This window comes from Aspergillus affinis (assembly GCF_023601865.1).
Source record: "Aspergillus affinis strain CMG 70 chromosome Unknown NODE_59_length_196328_cov_85_596298, whole genome shotgun sequence".
Lineage (NCBI taxonomy): Eukaryota > Fungi > Ascomycota > Eurotiomycetes > Eurotiales > Aspergillaceae > Aspergillus > Aspergillus affinis.
The window spans coordinates 172,430-196,328 of record NW_026515840.1 but is presented as its reverse complement, the minus strand read 5'-3'; the positions used below and the strand labels follow the sequence as shown (position 1 = coordinate 196,328).

The 23,899-nt window shown below is 49.1% G+C and overlaps 8 protein-coding genes across 8 annotated transcripts; 6 read left to right on the top strand and 2 right to left on the bottom strand.

Moving 5' to 3' along the window:
* Nucleotides 1-1,041: 1,041 nt before the first annotated feature.
* Nucleotides 1,042-1,839, bottom strand: KD926_008725 (uncharacterized protein; the record flags this gene model as incomplete). Its single annotated transcript, XM_053101478.1, has 1 exon — nt 1,042-1,839. The coding sequence occupies one exon, from the start codon at nt 1,837-1,839 to the stop codon at nt 1,042-1,044; it is 798 nt and encodes a 265-aa protein (XP_052955015.1).
* A 1,982-nt stretch (nt 1,840-3,821) lies between these two features.
* Nucleotides 3,822-4,547, top strand: KD926_008724 (cell wall mannoprotein 1 family protein; the record flags this gene model as incomplete). The annotated part of the gene is made up of 1 exon (XM_053101477.1): nt 3,822-4,547. One exon carries the CDS (start codon nt 3,822-3,824, stop codon nt 4,545-4,547), a length of 726 nt encoding a protein of 241 aa, XP_052955014.1.
* Nucleotides 4,548-7,337: 2,790 nt separating this feature from the next.
* On the top strand, nt 7,338-8,520 carry KD926_008723 (polysaccharide lyase family 1 protein; the record flags this gene model as incomplete). The annotated part of the gene is made up of 2 exons (XM_053101476.1): nt 7,338-7,889; nt 7,945-8,520. The coding sequence occupies 2 exons, from the start codon at nt 7,338-7,340 to the stop codon at nt 8,518-8,520; spliced, it is 1,128 nt and encodes a 375-aa protein (XP_052955013.1).
* A 713-nt stretch (nt 8,521-9,233) lies between these two features.
* On the top strand, nt 9,234-12,790 carry KD926_008722 (FAD-binding protein; the record flags this gene model as incomplete). Its single annotated transcript, XM_053101475.1, has 6 exons — nt 9,234-9,278; nt 9,334-9,465; nt 9,585-10,280; nt 10,342-10,421; nt 10,476-10,517; nt 11,152-12,790. The coding sequence occupies 6 exons, from the start codon at nt 9,234-9,236 to the stop codon at nt 12,788-12,790; spliced, it is 2,634 nt and encodes an 877-aa protein (XP_052955012.1).
* A 666-nt stretch (nt 12,791-13,456) lies between these two features.
* On the top strand, nt 13,457-15,538 carry KD926_008721 (uncharacterized protein; the record flags this gene model as incomplete). Its single annotated transcript, XM_053101474.1, has 1 exon — nt 13,457-15,538. One exon carries the CDS (start codon nt 13,457-13,459, stop codon nt 15,536-15,538), a length of 2,082 nt encoding a protein of 693 aa, XP_052955011.1.
* A 1,320-nt stretch (nt 15,539-16,858) lies between these two features.
* On the top strand, nt 16,859-18,543 carry KD926_008720 (peptidase M60; the record flags this gene model as incomplete). The annotated part of the gene is made up of 3 exons (XM_053101473.1): nt 16,859-17,170; nt 17,223-17,628; nt 17,723-18,543. The coding sequence occupies 3 exons, from the start codon at nt 16,859-16,861 to the stop codon at nt 18,541-18,543; spliced, it is 1,539 nt and encodes a 512-aa protein (XP_052955010.1).
* Nucleotides 18,544-19,043: 500 nt separating this feature from the next.
* Nucleotides 19,044-21,577, top strand: KD926_008719 (ribonuclease H family protein; the record flags this gene model as incomplete). The annotated part of the gene is made up of 5 exons (XM_053101472.1): nt 19,044-19,089; nt 19,169-19,795; nt 20,292-20,421; nt 20,484-20,660; nt 20,725-21,577. 5 exons carry the CDS (start codon nt 19,044-19,046, stop codon nt 21,575-21,577), a joined length of 1,833 nt encoding a protein of 610 aa, XP_052955009.1.
* A 435-nt stretch (nt 21,578-22,012) lies between these two features.
* KD926_008718 (Metallo-dependent hydrolase) lies at nt 22,013-23,671 on the bottom strand (the record flags this gene model as incomplete). Its single annotated transcript, XM_053101471.1, has 6 exons — nt 22,013-22,269; nt 22,329-22,482; nt 22,567-22,799; nt 22,856-23,167; nt 23,226-23,357; nt 23,407-23,671. The coding sequence occupies 6 exons, from the start codon at nt 23,669-23,671 to the stop codon at nt 22,013-22,015; spliced, it is 1,353 nt and encodes a 450-aa protein (XP_052955008.1).
* Between the last annotated feature and the right edge of the window lie 228 nt (nt 23,672-23,899).

Genomic DNA, 23,899 nt, shown 5'->3' with positions numbered 1-23,899 from the left:
CCTAGCTATTTATAGTTCCACTTGTTTACACCTATGCATTCCTGATCCCTTGGTATGCCATTTGGAATGGTAGGCCAGGTCTAGGCCAAGCAAGGTACTGTTCGGTATGTGGATTAGGTCAGGATACTCCACCTCTCTGGGCTGGTTGACAATATTGTTCCAACAGCTATCTTCTTCACATGACGGAAGCGTAATTTAAGCTTACCCATATGAACAAGATTTAGAAAGTTCATGCTTGATATAACGTCATTTGCTTTCTTGAAATCCTCACCACCGGGCCATTTTTTAGGCTTGTGATAGAATGTAGAGTCCGACGACCTTACAACCACAGTAACTGCTCCAGTCAAGGAAAGACGGCAGGTACTTAAAATAGACGCCTTCTGATTCTATTATAAATGTTTGTTTCTATTTCGGCAGGACCCTACAGCCACGTATATCATATAAACCGAACAGAGCCATCGATGAAGGGTGTCGATATCCGCCAAGCGCTATATGTATGCACTTAAACCCTTACCTGACCACAGCACTTTCGTCTTTTTGATATACTTTGTCCTTAAGAACGTCATGATATTTTAATATGCAGTATCAAGGTGAAAGGATTTAATAACAAACATAAACCAAGTTTCGACAGACTTTTTTGACCATGCCTAGGATCTAAGATCAGCCAAACTTGAGGTGGTTAGATGAGGTCATATTCTCAGTTGGAATTTTGCATAGATTGCATAGAAACTAAATCTCAATCACACTCATGAATTGCCTCGGCCTTGAGTGCGTCGGAGGGTAGGAAGAAGAACCGACGATCTCGGAAGATATAGTTTATTCAAGCAAACATATCGCTCCATCGGGATTAGTCCATTATGCAGTGTCAAGGGTTTACAGAATTGTTTTTTTTATTCAAGGGCATATATTAGTTGCAGTGGCTTTTTTAACAGCCTAACCATCTAAGGGGAGGTCGATGCGACATACATACAGACATACAAGGTGGCTATATCAGCATAGTATTAACAAGGTTTGAGAAATCAAATACGCTGCAAATGTGCCCTATCCTTTAACGGTCACCACAAATAAGCGAGGATAGCGAAGCAAGACCTTCCCGTCGACAGACTTGGGATACGCCTTCTCGAGGGATCCCAAGTAATTTTCCATGAATGACTCTTGCTCTTTCGGTGTCAGTGGATCCAAATAAGGTCTTAATCCAGTTCCTTTGACCCATTCGATCACAGACTTGTGATCAGCGAGAGGATGATAATAATTTGTCTGGAAAATATGCACCTCGGAGCAAATCGGTTTCAGCTGATCGTATATCTCCTGGGGTGATTGGAACTCGTCCCGGTTAACGTGACTCAATGTGCTTGCCCAAGATCCATTGGTTGCAGTCTCTCGCATCAGAACATGAGACGGTTCCGATAGATTGTAAGGAACTTGAAAAGCAAAATTCCCGCCAGATTTCTGAGTTCCTATCAGTCTCTTAATGATTTCGAAGCGCTCTCCTCCCTTGAGCCATTGAAAAACGGCATTTGAAAAGAAAAGATCCACAGACTCCGAGGGCGTATAAGACTCTAGTCCCTGCACGGAGAACTCCCGTTGAGGTAAAGTTGACTTGGCTTTCTTAATCATATCGGGAGATGAGTCGATTCCCACTATGTGGGCGGTAGGATAACGCTCTTCCAAAATGGCTGTAGAGTTACCCGGCCCGCAGCCGAGATCGACGATGCTTTTAGGATCTTGAAGTGTAACTCTGGAAAGAAGGTCCCGAGCAGGCCGAGTGCGTTCGTCTTCAAATTTCAAGTATTGGGAAGCACTCCAATCAGACTGGGCGCCGGTGCTCTTGTGGGCCATTTTTTGGAGGCTAGGTGGTCGAGAGGAGAGAAATGGCTTGAAATAGAGCGAGCTTCTTATTCCCGAGGAAAGAGGCGCAGTCCGACAAAGCATCTTAGGTAACGACGCCGTTCAAGTAGCCGTTTTCCCAGATTAACCTGATCACCGCTATAGACTGGTTGGGTGCTCAAGATAGACTGGTAACTAGGAATTTGATATACAGTCCCAGGGTTCACGTCGACTTGCTAATGCGAGGCGGAAAGAAAAGTATGGTTGAGTTTGATTTCAGGAAGAGGGCTTTGAATCACTTCATTCGATTCATCTAAGGCTTAACGTTAGACATGTTGTAGCATTTCGATGATTTAATGAATACGGGTGGCCAGCGAAAACCGGCACATTATGTAAAGTGGATCCATGGGACCAGTGGTCAACGAGATCACATTCATCGATCCATTAATCAGCTTATTCCGGCCAGCTCCGTTATCGGTACTTTCTTGGGGGGGTTACTAACACTCATAGCAGCCTCAGGTTTGTTGCCTGAATATTGACATGATTGCGGTCTGCCCTCGTATACCTCATAGAGATCTGTCTGACTTTTCTTAGTTCAATTTATCTTCCCTCTTGTCTCCTACTTTCCTCGCAATTCTCCAAGTGGCCGGGTGCTGGGTTTGGTAACATTATGGATTTTTATCCATGATAGTTCTACCCGTCACCTTTCCTAGTATCATATCTACCTGCTTTAGCACTGCAAAAACGAATATTTTAAGTTAGAAGGCTCGTACACGTTACTTCAAAAATAATGGCCTTTCAATGCCAAGCCTCTTGATTGTTGTAGTTCATCTTTCTGGTCGCGTTTCCTTAGCTAGGCGTGCAATGAAGTAAACCGATTTTCAGAATGAGGGTTCGAGATATCTCGCTCAGGAATTTCTGTTCAATTAAAGTGGGAGGGGTAAATTAATAACACCATTCCAAAAAGAAATCGTATAGAAATGAAGGACAAGGCTGAATTTAGTGCCCAGAACAGACAAGAGCAAGGAGAAAGAGACTATGAGGAAAACCCAACCTAGTATGGCCAACAATGAGAAGAGTAAATCTAACTTAAGAAAGGCGACATTAAACCTGACATATATTCACTCACTTATTCCCATGATCATGTCCCTTTCTTGAATTATTCTGGGTTTGCCAAAAAAAAAAAAAAAAAAAAAAAAAAAAAAAAACAATCGACCGTCAGTAACTACCATTCAAGACCACACATGCCAACTTCTGACCTGATGAGCGTTGTTTTCAGAACCCTGTTAGTAGGGAAATATTCGTGGTGCAAATAATAACTTTGCAAACCGCTGCTTTAGTCCAGTTCCATCTTTACCTAGACAAACACCTTCAAAAAAGGGTCTTTCGTGATTGTTTCATAGTGACAATAAGCTTCCACCTCAGGCCCAGAGCCCCAGACCTTGCAGAACAACACCCAAAAAACGGGCAACCAGATGGGGAGCAAGGTAGGTAGATTAGTGCAGGGTTAGATCATCTACGTTCAATGTATAGCCACCAATCAAATGTGGATATGTAGCATTCTTAGCAAAAGCGTACCTGACCCCGGCTTTTGAGGTTCCCGGGTGCGAGCTGGTATTTCGAACCCGCCAGGGCCACTCCCGAAGCCAAAACCCTAAAATGACTGCTTTTTGGGTCTGATTCAGGAACCTTCCCCAGAATTTCAGACCACCGGCGATTCATTTCCTGTCGATCACCAAATATTCGGCGCCTTTAGCCTTACTCCAAAGTACCACTAAGCTATACTCGTATTAGAACACTTCAATTTTCATCCATCGTAATCCAGCACCACTGTTGATGATGGTCAGTATTTCCGAGGTGAAGTATAGACCTTAACATATATAAATCCTCATGTATCTCTCGGTCATTCTCTCCATTATCATCCATCATTCTCTACTCTCCTTCAATTCAAACAAACAGTCTCCATTCTATCATTCATTATAATATCTTTCACTATGAAGCTCTCTCTATTCTCTCTCCTCACCCTCGGCCTCACAGCCGGTACTTTGGCCCAGCCCACTCGCGTCGAGCGCGATCTCCCTACTGTCACCGGGGTCCTATCTGGCATAGGCCCTAAGGTCGAAGCCCTTGACTCTGCCATTCAGTCCTACTCGGGTGGTGATGTTGCCAAGGTCCAGAGCGCATCCGACGCCCTTGTTGAAGCCATCAATGCCGGAACTACCAAGGTCAAGGGTACCTCCTCTCTCAGCACCAGCGATGCTCTCGGCCTTCCTGGCCCCGTCAACGAGCTGAAGGACAAGATCTCCACTGTCATTACCCACCTCTCCAGCAAGAAGTCGCAAATCGTCAAGGCAGGCAAGGGTGGTCAGACCTACAATGACTTGACCCAGCAGAAGACCGCGGCCAAGAAGCTGTCGAACACTATTGTCTCCAAGGTCCCTGACAGCTTGCAGGATCTTGCCGGCAGCATTGCTGGTGGTATCTCGACGGCTATCGAGAAGGGTATCAAGGACTACCAGGACCAGGAGGGCAAGGGTGGTTCTTCCGGTGGTTCGTCCAGTAGCTCTAAGGAGACTGAAGAAGCCCCTAAGGCCCCTGCTGCTTCTCCTTCTAGCGAACCTGCCCCTGCTAGCGCCCCCGCCCCTTCTAGTGAGCCTGCTCCTGCCAGCAAACCCGCTGCTGCCCCCGCTCCCGCTGGTGCATGTGCTGCGGCCTACTAAGAGATTCTCCCATTTCACTCTCTCTGGTCTGAATTCTTCTTTGGCCTGTGGCTTTATTGAACGATGGTGGGATTGATTAATTTTGAGTGGCGATCAAACGTCATGTATATCGTGGGGAATTGATAAGGATGTTTTCAATTGAATTGGAATTTTCGGGCTGTGTACTTAGGTGAAGATATATCGAATGGAAGCCAAGTTAATGATGGACAACATTTGCAAGATCCTCGCAAGGCTTTAAACAGCAACTACCCCAAAACCATAAACATCTAGATGATTTATTGTTTGTTTTAGCCAAGTGCGGACAGTTTCCACGAAGGTGCTATAAATGGTTGGTTAGGTTTTGGAATTATAGTTACATAATTCTCAAGTTTTTGATTCTTTGGGCGAACCTGTCAGATTTCAAATCACATAGGAAATGCATATGTTGTGATATCGGTAGGCCGGCGACCGTGAGGATGTAGTTATTCAACACAATTCAAAGAAACAGTCGATAAACGGAGGAATCTTAACTCGAGGAAACTCGGGAATGTGGATCGCGCCAGTTGTTTGTTTGTCTGGTTTGCTGCATCTTCTCGGACCAATCAACACACCTGATTTCAAAAGTCTTATGATGATCAAAATTTTGACTTGGCATACGGGACATTGGTAGGGGATTGTTCTACTAGGAGAGTCAATTGAACATTCTCTCTAAGTAGTGGTAGATTTGCCCATGAAATGGCATGTCGCTATGGCATAATCCCTTAGTTTTGCTTGGGACGGAAGTAATGATCCAGTATATATATTCGGACCATTGGGCAGGGGGACACACAAACTGGCACCCACATGTTAAGAGGGCTTTATTAGTGTTTATGCTATTATCTCACATCGACTTGATTTTTCAGAGAAGATGCAATGGTCCAATATACGAGTGTATGCCCACCAAAGGCAGCATGGCAATGGCAAGTAGTCAACCTGTACGTTATCATAATTAGGCATATTATTGTAATTAGGCAAAAGTTCTCTACCATATTCAATAGCGAAAAGAGCCGAAGAAGATCGCCATAACTCAGCTGACCTGTAGGCCTCGGTGAATATCCCCGTATGCTCACCATCATCACGTCATAATATTAACAAAGGTCTACTGCGTCCTGTCGAACTTGTAAACCTTTCCTATTTGAGCTAGAATCCAGGCAGATATGAACACTCTTGAAGACACAGCGAGTCAAACATGAAAGTTACAAGGACAGCTCGGGAATTTGAGAGCGTTGAAATCTAGACATCTGGTACCTGCCCACGGCGGTTATACCCGCCACGGAGCACATACATTTTGTTGATTTACGCGATAATTAGTGGTGATTAAATTGCTTCATTTCTTCAATTTCGCTGATAACTTCAATTTCGCTGTGGACCACCCACCGCCTTTTCGCCGGTGGGTGGTCCGAAGGCTCCCGGAGGCCACGGATAGTACCAAAGTTTTATCTTAAGATAAAGGGACCATGCCAAGATTGTAAGACTCGGCTACAGAGGGCCCCTGGACGTTACTCTTGGCATGGCGCCGATCATCCCTATTCAGGTACCTCTCGAACCCCCTGCGTTTCGGGTTGAATGCCTCTCATGGCCAGTAGGAAGAACCATTTTTTGATGGAACAAGGTCAGTGTTCCATTTATATTTCCACCACTACAGGTAAGCCTTGACAAGGGTATCCACTTTTCCGCCAGGAACTGATCACGATAGTATTTTTGACCCAGGGCAGCATGCACAATCATGTTCTTACTCTCGGTAGGGACTATTTGTGCGAAAAGGCACCGAGAAAGCCCCGAGCAGCGCGTACCCTGGTAGGCTGACATTGATATATTTCGGCATATCCTAGGAACATGTTCGCAATCCAGCAGTTATAGTAACTACACTTAAGCCAATGGGGTCGGTTCTGGCTTGTTCCTAGCGTACTTTATCCTTCTCGACTTCCAAAAAAAGATGTTCTGGTGCCGTTGTTACAAATACAGCATTGTTAGCATCGGCTACGGAGCAGATGGAGTGATTCCGTACAGGACACCGTTGGAAATGACTGAGCAGAGATGTAGCTTACTGGTCGGTATCGAAAATCGGGGGAAATCCCTGCTCTTTGCACGCTAAGGAATGCACCGTACGGAGTATATGCGCTTTTCATCCGATAGATTACGTGTTCCGCATCTCAACGTGATTTCTCCGTGGTTTACACATATCTACTTCGTGTACGTACAAAGCACCCAAGATTGTAGACCCAAACCTCACTTCCTGTCATATCCTGTAAATAGCCAATTGTCGTGTGGTTCTTCCACCTAAGACTGACTAGTCTGCACAGACTCCGCAACAAACTTGATATTGTTCCGACATTTCAGCTCCTCGCTCTTTAGATCTGCGTTGTCAGTCTAAGCCATGTCCCCACCCTATTAATGACCCTATTAATGGACAAATGAGTTTCCGAGACTGCTGTTTTTGAGGCGATATCGTCGCTCTGCATCAAGCTGCAGGACTTTTTTGTCCAATCGATGAGCTCTTCCGGAGCATGTCGACCCCTGGTCTTGGCTCCTACGGGGGTGGGATGTCCGAACTGTTTCATACCATCCCAAGCCCCACGCTAACCCAGCATGACCACGATAGATGCTCCACCCAGTCCCTAATTTCCATTGTGCACGCTTCCGTTCTGTTTATAGTTTAGTTAGGCTGGACGAGCGCTTATATCAAAATCTGAGTTCCCTGATATAGTTGAATGTCAAGTCCCAAAGTATCCTTTGAAATTAATTGAGCATTTCTTCTTCCTGTTGCACACGATGAAGCTTCTTTCCACTAGTCTCGCCGCTATTCTGGGACTTGCGCACCTCGGTGCCGCGCAGACAGTCTCTGGCGCCGCTCAGGGTTTCGCCTCTGGTGTTACTGGTGGTGGTGATGCCGAAGGACAGGAGCCCAGCGACATTGATCAGCTGAAGGAGTGGCTTACCGACGACACCCCTCGTGTTATCCTCCTCTCTAAGGAATACGACTTCACCGAATCCGAGGGTACCGAGAGCGGCAACGTTTGCGCCTCCTGGGGTGAGGGTGAGGGATGCCAGAAGATCATTCAGGATGACTGCGGCAGCGACCCTGCCTCTACTGCAACCTGGTACAAGGCCCCGAAGAACCCGATCGATGTCGGCTCCGACAAGACTCTCCTGGGTGTCGGCGACAGCGGTGCTATTAAGGGTAAGGGTCTGCGTTTCCGTGGTGGTGCGTCCAACATCATCGTGCAGAACATCCACGTGACCGACCTGAACCCTGAATACGTCTGGGGAGGTGATGCTATCTCCTTTGACGGAGCTGATCTGGTCTGGATTGATCACGTTACGGTACGTACTTTTCAAATCTTAACCACACCGATAAAAGGCTAATTGATATGTATAGACTGCTCGCCCTGGTCGCCAGCACTACGTCTTCGGCTTCGATACCAGCACCCGTGTGACTCTGTCCAACAACTTCATCGACGGCGAAAGTCCCTACTCCACCGGTTGCGGCGACAAGCACCACTACTGGACCTTCGAGATGGTCGGCGAGGACGACCAGATTACTCTGCAGAATAACTACATCTTCAGCACTGCCGGACGCAGCCCCGCCCTCAGCGGCGGCACCCTTCTGCACGCCGTCAACAACGTCTGGGAAGACAACAACGGCCATGCCCTTGAGGGCGGAGACGATACTGCTCGCGGTATCTTCGAGGGTAACGTCTTCCTTAGCGTCAACCAAGTGATCGGCGACTACGCCGGCCGCATCTTCACCTCTCCTGAGTCTGCCCTCGACCAGTGCACCTCGGCTCTTGGTCGCGCCTGCGAGGTTAACATTGTCTCCGACTCGAACGATTTCACTGAGTCCACTGATACCTCTTTCTTTTCCGACTTCAAAGATCTTAAGATTGCCCCTGCCACCTCCGCCAGCGAGGCCCAGTCCAGTGTCCCCAACAACGCGGGCGCTGGCAAGCTCTAAATTCAATTGCGATTTGGCCAAGCCATAGGAGACCTCTGTTTCAATTCCAGAGGAAGCGTGATGGCAGATAGTTTTTCTTCCTGTAATTATTAACTTTCTCGGCAAAGATACTGTCTTTTATTTCTATAATTAATAGGAATTATTTTCGAATATCCTTTGGAAAACTATATATATCATTTGTTATTTGCTTCGGAGATGCTCGAATAGATCGTATGTAGTTAAATCATGTGCAAACCTTAGCTGGGCCATGTGGTGTGCTTACTCTCGTTTTGTAGCGGATGGCGCCTTGCCTTGTGATATGGTAGCTACTATGGCCGTAAAATAAGCAGCCTTAGTTCAATACGAACCTGAACCAACTTAAAAAGCCATCTCTAACGCCAAAGACCTGAGCGTTGAAGACACAAGTGGCCAATCAGACTAGAGTGGCGATTAATGATCCCGTCTTAAATGCATCGGTTTGCCGTACCTTTCTCCAACCATAGGCTAGACTAAAATAGGAGATCAAAATATGACAGGAATTGTGGATTTGAGGCGCATCAAGTGAGCATTCGTCGAGCAAACAAATGATCGTATCGAGTAAGCCGTGGATAGGTCTGGATTCTTGGCGAGGCTATTAAATACTACCCCGGATTCAGGCGGGGTCCGGGCAGGAGAAAGCTTTGGACAACTTTTCAATTTCATCTCTTCATAGCATCAATATATTCGTTTGTAAAATGCGTGATCCGACAATACAAGGCCCAGTCAACCCTTTTCGAGTGGTAAGTCCGCAGCATATATTTCCACTTGAAGTAGCTAATAGGTACCATTCAACAGACCGAGAACGCCTGTCTCGAAGCGAAGGAGTGGGGTCCTATTCTTCAACCATGTCTTGAGCATGCGTTGACTTCTCAAGGGCGGTATACCGCCGAAGATATCAGTCGCCATGTTGAGTTTTTCCGCAATTATGTAGCTGACTGGCTGGCCCTGGCCCTCTATACAACCGCGATACCGGCGCGATGGAGATCCTATTCCCCGGATCGCTCACAAATGATCACACACCCTTTGAACTGAGTCTTTGCTGAAAGGGTAAGCAGCAAAAGGGACGACCAGTTGTCCGCTATGTCGTCGATATCATCCCTCCGAATTTAGAAACGTCCCGGGTAACTGCATTCAAAACAGCCCTAGCCGTTATTGAGAGGCTTAAACAGACTGATTTGAAATCCACAAATGGACTGGTATTGCGTATCTTTCCGGAGCTATGGACGAAGGTTACCAGAGAAATGATCGAATTGGAGCATCAAGCTCATCACTCGACCATGTGCTCTAGGTGCTCGCCATCCGGGGTCTTCGTCGCCTTTGACCTGGTCGCTTCTGAGGCATATGCCAGATTCTACTGGCTATTCCCAGTTTGCCTGGAGACAGCGGATGTTTGTCAAGGTATTACGCGCACGATGCGATCATGTATTGCAGTCGAACCCGATTTTTCGACAGTACTGGAGAGCTGGTCAAAGGTCCAGCAATATATCAGTCGCTATCCGAACGTGCTGCAACCCCGGATGCTCTCGATCGATACAACTAGATATCCACAGTGGCGAGTGAAAGTATATGTTCGATGTATCTTCCGGGAAACAAATCGCTTTGAAGACCTCGAACCTCATTTGACCTTGGGAGGCGCTATTAGTCTTTCCGTGTCATTCCGCGAGACCTGCCACAACCTGTGGACTTCCCTCACCAGTCAGGGTCTGGACTCTATTCCAGGTGCCAAAATATTGTCTTCTGATGTACGATCTTCCTACGATTTCAACGCAGAAAATGTCGGCCAAGTTATACGTTATGTGCCAGGAGATTCCCCGTGTCGATTCGTTCGTTGCTCGATGTCTCCATGGTAGCTGTCCGGTTCTGCGGGATGCTGCAATCATCAAGTATGCATGTGATAAACAACGTTGAGATTCATTTGACTGACAATACATGTGCAGGGAAAATAAACAACCGACCGATCCTACTGCGTATATCTGCGAGTAAGCTGTTGGAGAAGCCTGTGCCTCATTTCACCCCCGTACTAACTTCAAATTAGAATACCGCGAGACAGAAGTATCTATCTACTGTAACCCAAGCTATTCGGCTCAAGGGACTTGGAAGGACATAGTAGGCGCGAATGGCTACCTAAAGAAGAAACGAAGAGTTATTGCACCCAAGTCAGAGTAACCAAGACCCTATTCGGGCTGGGACGATCACAGGAACATTGCCATAAGTTTAGCGCTTCTGATTTTCTCATTTATTAATATTAACTTCGATTCCTGGCTGTCTTCCTGCATATTGTTTTTCGGTGCTGGCGGGTTGCCCCTTTCTTCACCTGCCAGACAGAAAGTCCTTCGTGGTTTTCGCATAATAAAATTTCTCAAGATTGACGAGTCATCACTCAATTCGCCGATCACACATTGGAGCTCGTCTGTGCTTTCTTTCGGGCAATACTAAGGGAATGGTTGAAAACGAAGAGTGAATACTTGTGTTCTAGGAAAGCTTTACTTAGATTTAACCAAAACAAACTCGCCAGTGAAAGGGCACAGCAACGCAAGGGGTGAAAAGCCGGAGCACTACTCCGTAAACTAAGAGCCTTCCGCCTGCTCGATCAGGAACCGAGGCTATCAATAGTGAATCCATTGTTCAATCAACTCTTCGAACCGCCTCGCCAAGTGGGTCCCTTGGTCGCGAAAATGAGGCAAAAAGACACGCTGCTGGGAGAATCACCACCGCATTCCCACCCTCGTTTTACCACCAGGCACCGGCCATGGGACTCACACGGCACAAGGCGGCGGTGTCACGGATTGCCAGCAGCATCCGCGGCTTCTACGAACGCAAGGAACCCTTCCGGATCAACCACGGCTCGACGAACAGCACGCGACCGATCCGCCGCGACCGCCAAGTCGACATCGGTGACCTGCGCAATGTCCTCCAAGTCGATCCGTCAACGCGTAGGGCGCTCGTCGAGCCCAATGTCCCCATGGACCGACTCGTCGAGGCCACTATGAAGTACGGGCTGGTGCCGCCGGTGGTGATGGAGTTTCCGGGGATCACAACGGGTGGAGGGTTTGCGGGAACGGCCGGCGAGAGCTCGAGTTTCAAGTACGGGTTTTTTGACAAGACGATCCATTCGGTGGAGATGGTTCTGGCAGATGGCAGTGTGGTGAATGCGTCGGAGACGGAAAATGCGGACCTCTTCCACGGCGCGGCTGGTGCGGTTGGGAGTTTGGGCGTCACGACGCTAATTGAGTTGCAGTTGATCGAGGCGAAGATGTTCGTCAAGGCGACCTATCACCCCCAACGCAGTGTCGGGGATTCCGTACGCTCGGTGCACGAACATACTCTGAACGACCGGAATCACTATGTCGATGGGATCCTCTACGGACAGGAACACGGGGTTGTGGTCGCGGGTGAAATGACGGACGAGTTACCCTCCGCGACACAGGTGCAGACCTTCAGCCATGCTTGGGATCTCTGGTACTATCTGCATGTTAAGGATAAGACAAGGAAATCTGGGGCCCCCGTGACGGACTACATCCCGCTGGCCGAATATCTGTTCCGTTATGACCGTGCAGGTTTCTGGGTTGGCCGGTCTGCGTTCGAATACTTTCATTTCCCCTTCAACCGGCTGACGCGGTGGTGGTTGGACGACTTCTTACACACACGGATGCTCTACAAGGCCCTCCATGCCAGCGGGGAGTCGAGTCGGTACATGATCCAAGACCTGGCGTTGCCGTACTCCACAGCGGAGTCCTTCATTGACTACACGAGCGATAAACTGGGGATCTGGCCGCTGTGGCTCTGCCCTCTCAAGCAGAGCCCGGCACCTACATTCCATCCTCACGAGACTACGGTGAAAAGTGAGGGCTTCACACCGGGGCAGATGCTGAACATTGGAGTATGGGGATTCGGACCCAAGGACCCGGACACGTTTGTTGCGGCAAATCGTGACCTCGAACGACGCCTGCGGGAGCTCGGTGGCATGAAGTGGTTCTATGCCCATACCTACTACAACCAGGACGAGTTCTGGGGCATGTACGACCAGAAATGGTATGATGGTCTACGACAGAAGTATTCGGCTCAGACCCTGCCTAGTGTGTATGATAAGGTGCGCATCGATGTTGAGGCAGATCGGAAGGAGCGCAGCGAATCCTGGAGTCGCAAGTTGCGTGATATCTGGCCGCTAGGTGGGCTTTGGGGCATTCGCAAGGCGATTGAGAGCAAGGATTATTTCATCCATCGGGACTCGGAATGGAAGTGGAAAGGATAAATCATGTACAATATGTAATGTAGGAGGCCGTGCAGCTTATTTCAACTCGATAGACATGTATAGGTAGAATTAGACTAACACGAAATAAAAATCAATCCTTATTGTTCGCAGATCGCGAATTATGCAACTTGCTAGGTACAAAGCACAACCATTGTCGCAGCGCAATTGATAAAAAAACACTACGGGAAGAAATGACAAAAGTAGCAACTGTGACAAATAAAAAAACAATTTAACAAAGGATTCCTGCTATTACACACAATGTACAAGGAGAATGTAGGGCAACTGCAGACTGAAACTCATAGGGCTGGAAGCACGTGGCATCTCAGAGACCTGTCCACCCCGACATGAGATTTTGGAATTTGAAAGAACCTATTGTCGGAGAGAAGAGTCTTCCATTCACATTATGCCAAGTGACAACTGCAAGATATGGCTCCGATGCATGACATCACGTAGGGCTGGGCAGGGCTAGCCGAGAACATTGGCATCGCCATGTTGCCGTCCCTCATAGGGCATGATACTCATTCTCGGCCGTCCTAAGCCCTTGGCTCTACGTAGCAGACGAAATCTCTACTCGGCTTCAGGCAACCACCTCCTGGACGTCATGACTTTGCTTCGCGCGCCCTCCTCGCCGCACATTCCGAGAATCACCGCAAAAGCACTCACCCCATGGCTTCTCCGGACCAGTCCCTGACCACCGATGAAATCAACCAGTTCCTCGACGACCTTGACATCAACGGAGATGGCACCATAGACTACGGAGAGGTTGAACACAAAATCGACCAGGTCTATAAGGAAATCGCGCCGATTCCGAAGCGCCATCACCTTCACCATGATAGCAAACGAGATGATACGCGCCACGCCTTCCTGCGACACATTATAGGATCCGACCAGAGACGGATATCGCGAGCGGATATGATGCAGCGGGTGCAAGAATGGAAAATACCTTCGCTGCAGATGGAGTCAAAAAGCGACCAGGATGAGGACAATTACGTGCACAGTCTTTCTATGTGGCGACGCGTCCGAGCTTACTGGAGTGTCCATGGACCTAAAATTCTGTTTCTTATATTAGTGGTGTCTATGCAGCTGGCGTTTGGTATTTGGCAGCTTGTCAAGTACCTCACGACCATGCAGTACCGGCACGCGTTTGGATGGGGCGCTGTCCTAGCGAAGACTTGTGCAGGCTTGCTCTACCCAACCTTCTTCTTTTTGTTACTCAGCATGTCGCGATACTTTTCGACGTTCTTGCGGAAGTTTTACTATGTCTCGAGATTCGTCAATTGGGATCTATCACAGTCCTTTCATATCAAGATGTCAATCCTCGCGCTGGGATTGGCCTCGTTGCATGCTATTGGGCACCTTACAGGCTCTTTTCTTTACGCCAGTAGACCGGCACAAGAGGAGAAGGTTACTAAAGTGCTGGGACCCGATGCGGTTCCTCGTCCCTATAAGGACTATGTGGCTACCCTGCCGGGGTGGAGCGGCGTCGTGTGCCTGGCTATGTTCTGGACCCTTGCACTACTTAGCATGCCAGTGGTACGGCGACGGAGCTACGAGGCCTTCCAAATCGGCCACCTCCTTATGTACCCGATGATCGGCCTCCTGATGGCGCATGGCACAGCTGGGCTTCTACAGTGGCCAATGCTCGGGTACTGGCTTGCATTCCCGACATTGCTTATACTGGTCGAGCGCGTTGTTCGCGTTGCGCTAGGGTTCCATCGCATCCCGGCCACTTTGAAGCTTGTCGATGCAGATACTGTCGAGATTAAAGCAACGATCCCTAGTGAGCGCATTTGGAAGTACGAAGCAGGACAGTACATTTTCCTTCAGGTCCCGAAGCTCAGTCTCTTCCAATGGCACCCATTCACAGTGTCTGTATGTATCGGCCACGAGATGCAAGTCCATATCAAAACCGACGGTGACTGGACCGGTCGATTGAGGGATCTGGCCGAAGGCTCGGGGCCAACGAAAATTGAAGTCGGCATCAACGGGCCGTTTGGTGCTCCGGCGCAGCGTTTTTACGACTTCAGCCACAGCATAGTAGTTGGCGCTGGCATCGGAGTCACCCCATTTTCTGGGATTTTGGCTGATTTGCAAGCACGTGATGACCAACTGCACATTTTATCGGAAGATGCTATGGAGCCGGAAGCACAGACCGACAAGGAGCGACAGCTTGATAATTTGCAAGGACAGGTCAACTCTGACTCTCCATCGTCGTCGTCAGACGAGCCCTCCCTAATTGCGGAAGACTATCGCCGAGTCGACTTCCACTGGATAGTCCGCGACAGGAACTATCTTCTTTGGTTCTCGGATCTCCTGAACTCCGTCTCTCGATCCCAGATGCGCCACCGTGCCCAAGAAGGAACACCACATCTCGACATCCGCATACAAACGTATGTGACACAACGCCGTAAGAACATCTCAACCCACGTCTATCGGTGGCTTCTCGAAATGCATCGCACCGCAGAGCACCCCGAGTCGCCCCTCACCGGTCTCATCAATCCGACCCATTTCGGGCGGCCGGACTTTATCGAGGCGTTGGACGCGCATTACGAGGATATGCGGAAGGTGAAGGCATCCATGACGAAGCGGGATCTAGATTCCAGGGAACGACTGAAGATCGGGGTCTTTTTCTGCGGAGCGCCAGTTATTGGCGAGATTTTGGCGGATAGGTGTGCGGAACTTAGCGCGAGGGGAAGGCAGGATGGAAGCAAGATTGAGTATCATTTTGTGACAGAAGTATTTGGTTGAGATTTTTCTTTCGGGAAATGGGTACTGCTTTCGTGGTTCTCGATATCGTTGAAAGGCGACTATTTGAGGACGGTTATCTGGGATCTGATTCTTCCAAGGATTTAGTTCAAAGTCGTTATATTTATTTGAATTGCTACTGCGTAATCTATTAAACAGGGAACGCTTTGATTGAAATCTTATTTGAAATGGCTTTTTCACTCGTTTAATATCCTGAAAGCCATTTAGCAAGATCAATGACAGCTGTCCCTTCTCCATTGAGTGGGGAAAAAGGTGTTTAAATGGCGTCTATAGGCCTGAACCGGAGACAAGACGATGATTCCAAATATCACTTCTTGTTATGGAACTGAACCTAGAAGAGGTCCATATTCAGAGACACGACCACTACTGGAGATAGCTAGAGAGATTGTTAGTTGTTGAATGATACAAAGACGTAAATGTTGGCGTTGTGGCCTGGTGCCGATATAGATCGGTACCTTCAGGGTTGCACTGTCCGCTCGGACCCCGGAGTTTCACTCGGGGCCTAGACCCTGCCTTGGGCCATTGCAGCTGAAAACAGAACACTAAAAGCTGGGCAGCTCAAATTGGCTCCAGCTCTCGGCCGTTTGATTGCGTCGTCCTTTTGGGAAGCCACTACTCGACCCAGTCGAGGTAATTGAAGCACCCACCTTGAAGAGCCTGTTCATTATGACTAGGGACATTATTTTTCATAATACAGAAAGCAGGAAAGATACCTTAGGAATGAAGTCCGTGGCGACCTGAAACCCAATATTTCGATCTTGCCGCAGCTACGCTATCTACGACGCACTTTCATCATATCCCGTACGCCCGGAGCTGTGAGTGCCGTTTGAAATTCTTCAACCGACTGGCCACACAAAAAAGTACATATACAGTCAGCTCCACGTCTTTACAAACTCAGCGTCGACGAATCCGAATGTTTCCGTGGCGCCCCGGATGGCAAACCATGTACCTCAATCCTTGCATTGCCCGACCAATGAGCAGCGGAGGTAGTCTCAGCGAGTGTGGCCCGGTCCCTAGATACATGGTTTTGCGGAGCAGAGGGAAATGTTTGTGGTGAGCTGAGGGACTGAGGGGTATAACTGGGATTTAATGTTGTTCAGCTAGCCAGAAGACAGGCATTCGGGGAATTTTCACATTGTGAAATGAACTACCTCGTGGCGTTTATTTGAACGGCTGCCTGGAGCGTTGCTCTCCAATAAAAACGGTTTCATGGAAAGGGATCTCGTTGTTGTTCGCACCTGGATCAGTTCTTCACATCTATCACCTTTACCTCCTATTGAGCTTCTCGGTATCTGGTATCAAATGACTATCAGAAGCAACCAAATTCCTGTTCTTCCCCGCCCAACATGGCTGGACAAAGCCGGAATGGGCAAGGGAGTCGATCATGACTGTCAACATCTCGGCATTATCCTCGCCGCCGGCCAAACCATCAAGGCTCGTCAGACCAACAGCGCGTTCAAAGGGAACGTAATCCTCCGGCTTCTAAACGATGGCCGGAAGACTGAGACATCCAAAAAGATAAACTCGAGCTGGGTCAGCGTCAGCATCAACGCCGTGTCTGTTCCGTTCATCGATACCCCGTATTACAACAAACCCGAGGACAAAGTGGAGCCAGTCATTTAATGACTTCCCCAACGAGTCTAGGATCTTGTAAGTCTACCGCCAGGGGGACGATGAAAGCGCTCTCTTTTCACAATGGGATAAAACCAATGCCGATTTCGCGTTCATTGATTCTCGCTATACAATGGTCCTCATTCCCGCTCGAGATCAAGATGCCCTAAAGCATCCGCAAGGAGTGGACAACATTGACGGGCTGATCGCATATTACGATTCAGTGTTCTCTTTCGATAACTCGCTGGCCGACCTCTCCTTCGAGCCGGAATATGACTCCGACCTGAATATCCCAAACCGATACTTCATGAAGGCAGATGTCAATGGTGCCGGGGCGGCGTATTATGGCCAGGACTTTACAGCTGCATCTGAAAAATCCATCAAGAGTTGGTGGCTGGATCCGCTCGCCACGAATTGGGGAAACCTTCATGAGATTGCCTACGGGTACCAGGCGTCCTTCAGTAACGATGTATATTTCTGGAACGGCGAGGTATCGAACAACATTTACGCCTCCTGCTATCAGAGTGCGATGCTGGGCGATCGCAAATCTGCTAGGTCTTGGAGATGATATCTTCAGTACCATATTGGTGGATCAGGTCAACAGCGTACTCGGAATAGCCGTGACTCGAGAGAATCCTCACTCCTACTTCGGAGACCAAACCTACGCGGGAGTCATCATCAAGGACACATCAGGCAATGAGAAGTTCCACGCTACCTTTCCCGGGACTGGGGCAAAACCGAGAAACGACAAGATCTCGTTCGTTCCAGGCTACACCCTCGTGGTTTTTCACGAAGAGCCTAAAAATCGTGTGCAGCTCAGCCCGACGTTCAATGGGGTAATCGACACACAGACAAAGACAAATACATTCGAGATCACCATGACTGGTCTGAAAAGCCTGTCTCTGAAGAACGACCCCACAAAAGCACTTTTGGCTCGGATCGAAGCGGCCGTGACAGAGCTGCGCAGTCGTACATCCATGTTACGTGCAGAATGTCCTCCCAAAGTAGACATTTGGCTAGCCATCAGCCTGTTTTCCGGATCCCAGCGTGACGATCTGCTAAAACAAAGCGCCGGCTGTCTCCCGTCAGACAATGCACCTCCCACTGAAGGCCTGGGAACCTCTTTCACAGTCACCTTTCAAGGAATTGGGGACCATGTCTTCTTGACGGCCGATGTAGACCTAATCGGCAGGAGGCTTAAGGTCCGCCTGGAGGCCGGCGTAGCAAACCACTACTTCAGTGACACGTATGCATATGCATCGTTGAAGTACATTGATAACTACGGGAGTGAGCTTTTGAATTTGGATGTTAAGGGCAATAAGGACCAAAAGGCCCAGGACTGGTTCCCATTTCAGGTTGGGGCGACGGGGTGCTGAAAATCAGACATGAAGAGCTACCAACAACACGCAGGAACTGCGCCTGTCCAGTTGAGAGAAACTGCAGAATTTTCGGATCCTTCAATTTGGATTGGAGCTGATTGATTAGGAGTGGGCGTTGGTGATATCCCTTTTGCAATTTTTAGGTTTATGTCAATCTCACGCTGCCTTTTATTGAATCACTCTGTCGTAGATGGTAGATAGCTCGTCGATCTCAACTGTTGGGTAATGGGTCAATGCGTAAATTCTAGGGCACCTGATCTACATGATCATGTCGTAAGTGCATCGCGGACAGCTCCCTTGAATCGGGCATCATTCCTCACGCTTTCCACTAGCGGCTTCGTGCATATAGGGCTCTTCAGGTGCCAATCATACTGGCAGCCCACACACCAGACCCAGCGCAGAGAGGTCTAGGCTCAAGCCAGCAGAAGTAACACAAACATGACCCCCGCCCGCCATCTCCAGCCTTCTTCAGCGTCGGTTTCGCTCCATCTTCCGCGATGGCCGCGAAAAAAGAGTACCTAAATGCGAGGGACTTCGAAGCAGGTAAGCGATTTGGAATATGGCACCCTGGACCACGAAGCCATCACAACCTAAGCAATGCAGAGCTAACTAGACCCCAAAGGACTAGCGGAACTCGATGCCGAGATGGGCCGTTCTGACTGGCTCGTCGCATTCGCCCCGATTCGAATGATCACGGCCGGCGGATTCCTGGCCGTGTCCTATTTCAAATGTCGCGACAGCACGGGAGACCTCGACTATCTGATCGAGCCGGAGTTTATGGGAGACAAAGATATTCAGGGCGCCCTTGAAGCCGCTATCAGTAAAGTCTCATTTCGACTACACTACAATGAAGACTGGGTCAATCAAGCCATGGCCATCTTCGTCACTAAGAAAGCTCGGCGGACCCTCTTCGAGCGGGCAGAAAGACAGGGCATCACGCTGTTCAAGGGGAAGAACCTGCAGGTCATGGCGGCTCCGATCGAATGGGCTTTGGAGCGCAAGTTGAGGCGAATTCACGCCACGGACCGTGACAGGAAGGCGGAATTGGATATGGTGGACGCGGTTACCTTCTTGAGACACCTGAGAGAACGTAACGGCGGGCCTCTTGACCTGGAACTGATCCGGACAATGAATATGAACCAATTCGACGTGATACCGGATCACCAGACACTGTCGCAGGTGGCCGACGCATACCGCCTGAGGTACAAGGAAGAGGTCTTTCAACAGAGGCGACAGTCTAGAGCGAAAGGTACGCTCCTTTGCATCTCCTCTATATGGTGTATAGCCAGCCAGTATTCGTGATAATATTTCGTCGTGCGAAATTAGATGCTTTACCGTTTTCCTCGAGCAACAGATTCCCATTAGAATCCAGGGACTCAGGCGGCACTGACTCTTTCAGTAGATCCTTATCGATAGCGGGCACTCTTTTCGTCCAACCGGGCAGTTTCTCGGGCGTGAAAGGCGGCCAGGGGTCTCCGTCTTCCTCGCGGTAAACATGTTCTCGATTTCTTCTCAATCCCAAGCTCAATCTCCAATTGACTGCCTCGTGTAATTCCTCGACGATCGAGGCGATAATCGCGTAACGAAGCGGATCTGGATCCTTGGGGTCGGGTATATCCTGAATTCTCCAGTCCGGTCGGAAGAAGAAATATTCTGTTTCCCAACCCAGTAGCGCATACCTATCGGCCAGGTGAAGCTCGTATAGCCGGTAAATCGACCGTAGCGGCGTGTCGCGCATGCGCCAGATAGGAATCGCCCGAAGGTTATGGATATCGCCAAAATGCGACTCGATGATGCCCAGCGGATCTTTTTTGTCGTTGATAAGCGCCCTGAGAGGAAATGGCCCGGGAATTGGGAAATACCAGGACGGGTAGGGTATGAACATTCGCAGAAGCGCCAGCAAGGGGTGTTTGTGGTTCTGGGTTAGTCGGATGTAGCTGGCTCGCAGCCGGAGAGGTGAGTGTGCATAGCGAAGCCATAATCGAAAGCGTGTCCACAGAGATAGCTTGGGACGACGACGTGGAGGCATTGTTGGCCTCGAGTGTGCGCGGAAGGAAGATGGCGGCCAACGATTTCAGGCCGCGTCCCAAACTTGTGGGTCCGCGTGCCGTCAGGTGACCTGCCGTCATCGTTCGGCTGATTGTTGACATCTGCATCTGTACGAGTCCTATGCTACAGCGGTTATGCCTTGTATCAATCTGGAATGCTATTTCAACAATCCTCCTTCTCTCTGGGACCGAACAAGGAAGTCTTTGATGCTGAAGCTGAAGCAGCTCTAGCTGGGGCGAAAGCAGCCCTTAAACTAGGCACTGCTCGTTTTGCCACTAACCTCTGGGTCTGTCTAGATAACCTGAAGGTGGCCACACGTCTCCTTTCACCCATCGCGGGCTCATCTCAAGGGGTTTTCGAATCCTTCCAAGCCCTAGCCCAGACCTGGCTGGCACGAGAGAGATTTTCATATACCAATGGCGGCTCCGTACGCGTCTGCTGGGTCCCTGGTCACACACAAATACCTGAGAATGAAGCAGCTGATCAAGCAGCAAAGAAAGGTGCTGCTATGGACCCTCCCCCTTCAAGTAACCACTCGTACGCCTCGTTAAGGTGGCAGGTTAAGGCTGATGTCATGACTGCTCTTCAAAGATACTGGCAGTCCTCGGCCCCTCAATCCTACCAAGATCTCTGGATTACCAACTTCCCTAAATGCCCTGCAGAGCTAAAGCTCTCAAGGCCGCTTTTAGCACGGATCCTAGCTAGTCGTACGGGCCACGGAGACTTTGCAGCCTATCACGATCGGTTCAATCATGAAGATGCCTATCTTTTCTGCCGCTGCGGTACAAGAAAGACTACAATACACTTCCTCTTCTACCACATAGCAAAGAGGCGCCTGCCCCGACCTCCAGGGTCCCCTTCTGACATAATCCCCTACCTGTTCGGCACCCCAAAAGGCGCAACCGAGCTGGCTGCGTGGCTTTCAGAAACTCGTTTCTTTGAAGATATATGCACTCGGCATCCACTACCTCAGCTAGACTGAGACCTCCCCCCCCCCAAAAAAAAGATAGAGGTGGTAGGATAGGTCATGGAGATTAGGAGGGCCTCTGCAGCTGGCATTAACTTCTGCCTGATCCACAGGCTCTGCTTCTTGACTGCAGCAGCTATTTAAAGCGCTAAAGTCCCTTATTTGTACTTAGAACTAGAACTAGAACTAGTTAGTGACGCCCAGGGCTTACCCCCTGGCGGCCTTTGCCCCAACAGGGGACGGCGGGACACGTGCCTAGGCGGTGAACCGCGGCCGTAAAATATAACTAAGTCCTATGCTACATCATGCGTCCTTCTACATTTATCCTAAAAAGCATACGGTTGGGGATATTCATTCTGCTGTCTCTGAGGATGCATTTATGTCCTTCCTATTAGTTACACAATATATAAACAATTCCTCTTGTTTCCACTACGCCTCCCTAACATCTCGTTAGACATCCCCAACATGACCTTCAGATTTCATATGGAAAGCTGTCATAATGGCTTTCTTGGCAGCTTTCCCATCGCCGGTAGTTTTATTCTGTTCATCAATCCGCTGACTTAGCTCGATGACATGCGGGATGATCTCCTTCCATTCAATCTTTTCTCCCCGATCAACCTTCTCAGAGATGCTTTCCGGAGCAAGCACTGGCATCAAAATGCCATCCTTCTTCTTGATGACCCCGTCAATAGTCACAGTATTGACGTCTCGCACGGTGCTATGAATTACAACAGCGGCGAGTCGCGATCAGCAGCGACAACCATACCGAGAGTATCGCAGTCGAAAACCACAATGTCGGCCTTCTTCCCTACCGCTAAACTCCCAATGCTATCTTCCATACCAATTGCGCGCGCACCGAGGATCGTACCAAGCTTGAAAACTGCAGATGCGCTGAATCCAACGTCACTAGACCACTTGTTCTGCGACTCCAGGTCTTCGTGCCTTCGTGCCCGTGCTCACTGCAGCGCTAGCATCATCTGTGCTGGCATGTACGCGCTACATACACTATGACAGTCGATTCCGAGAGATGATAACGGGTAGAGATTATCTCGCAGGCAGACTGGGTTTCCATGGCCCATTTGAAGCTCTGTCCCTGGTGTGCTGGAGATTTTGACCTGGTTTTCCGTAACAAGTCGCGCGTCCTGTGAGGTTGGATTGTTGTTGTGGGATAATAGGTTGTCCGGGCCCAAGAGACCATTCTTGTCGAGTGTTTCGGCCGCAGAGGTTTGGTTTCGAGCTGATAATTTCTACGTCAGACATGCTGATACAGCCCTTAGAGAGAAGTACACCTACCGCCAAACTGGGCACCGTAAACTGAATGCGATGTGATCAACCGAGCCCCTGCCTCCCGCACCTTTGAATATAGGCTTTTCAGCATAGGTCCGGGAAGGAAGAGGCCGTCAAAAGCGAAACCAAGGCTAACGCGACCATTTGGTCCCAATGGGTTCAGTTCGGCCAATTTTTCGAATGTTTCCATCACCCACGGAGGCAGAAAGTCTCTGTCGAGAGTAAACTCTGGTTTCCAAGTGGCTATGCGAGGAGTTGGGCAATAGGCGAAGACAGACCGCAGACCAGACGAAATGGTCGCTCTTAATGCCTTGGTAGCTGTTGTTTGTTAGCTTTACAGGGCAAGTTTGGCAATGTCTGCGTTGACATGTCATACAATGTTCAGATGAATAGTTAATGTGGGCATGGTCCACTACCGTCGTCATTCCGCTTTCCACACATTCCAGAGCCCCTGCCAGCTGACTCCAAAACACGTACTGGGGTGACAGAAATGAGCTGATGAAGTTTCCTTATCTTGGTCAGCATGAGCCTTTCACAGTTCTCACTCATTGACTAACCGTCCCAAAAATAATCCACCAGTGTCTGATCGGCATGGGTTCCCTTCAGACAGGTCTGCCAAACATGGTGATGAGTGTCAACAAAACCAGGTGAGATGATATTTCCAGAGCAGTCTATGACCGTCGCAGACTGTGGAGGATCTATGTTATTGTCGATCTGCGAGATGATCGAGTTTTCGATGAGGAGGTCTTTTCGCTCAGCGCGAATGACGTCATGATCATGGATCAGCAGCGTTCCTTTCGTCAACAGAATGGGTGCTACCATGTTTGCTGTAGGGGTGCAACGAATATTCGACGTCGGCCGATATATTCGACGATATATTCGGTCGAATAAGATTTCGAATACAATATTCGACACCCCTGTGAGGTCGAATATGTCTCGAATACGATATTCGACGCCTCGTATGGTTCGAATAAAAAGTCGAATACGATATTCGACACCCTTACCATGATCGAATACGAATATTCGACGGTTTTGACGATGTCGAATATT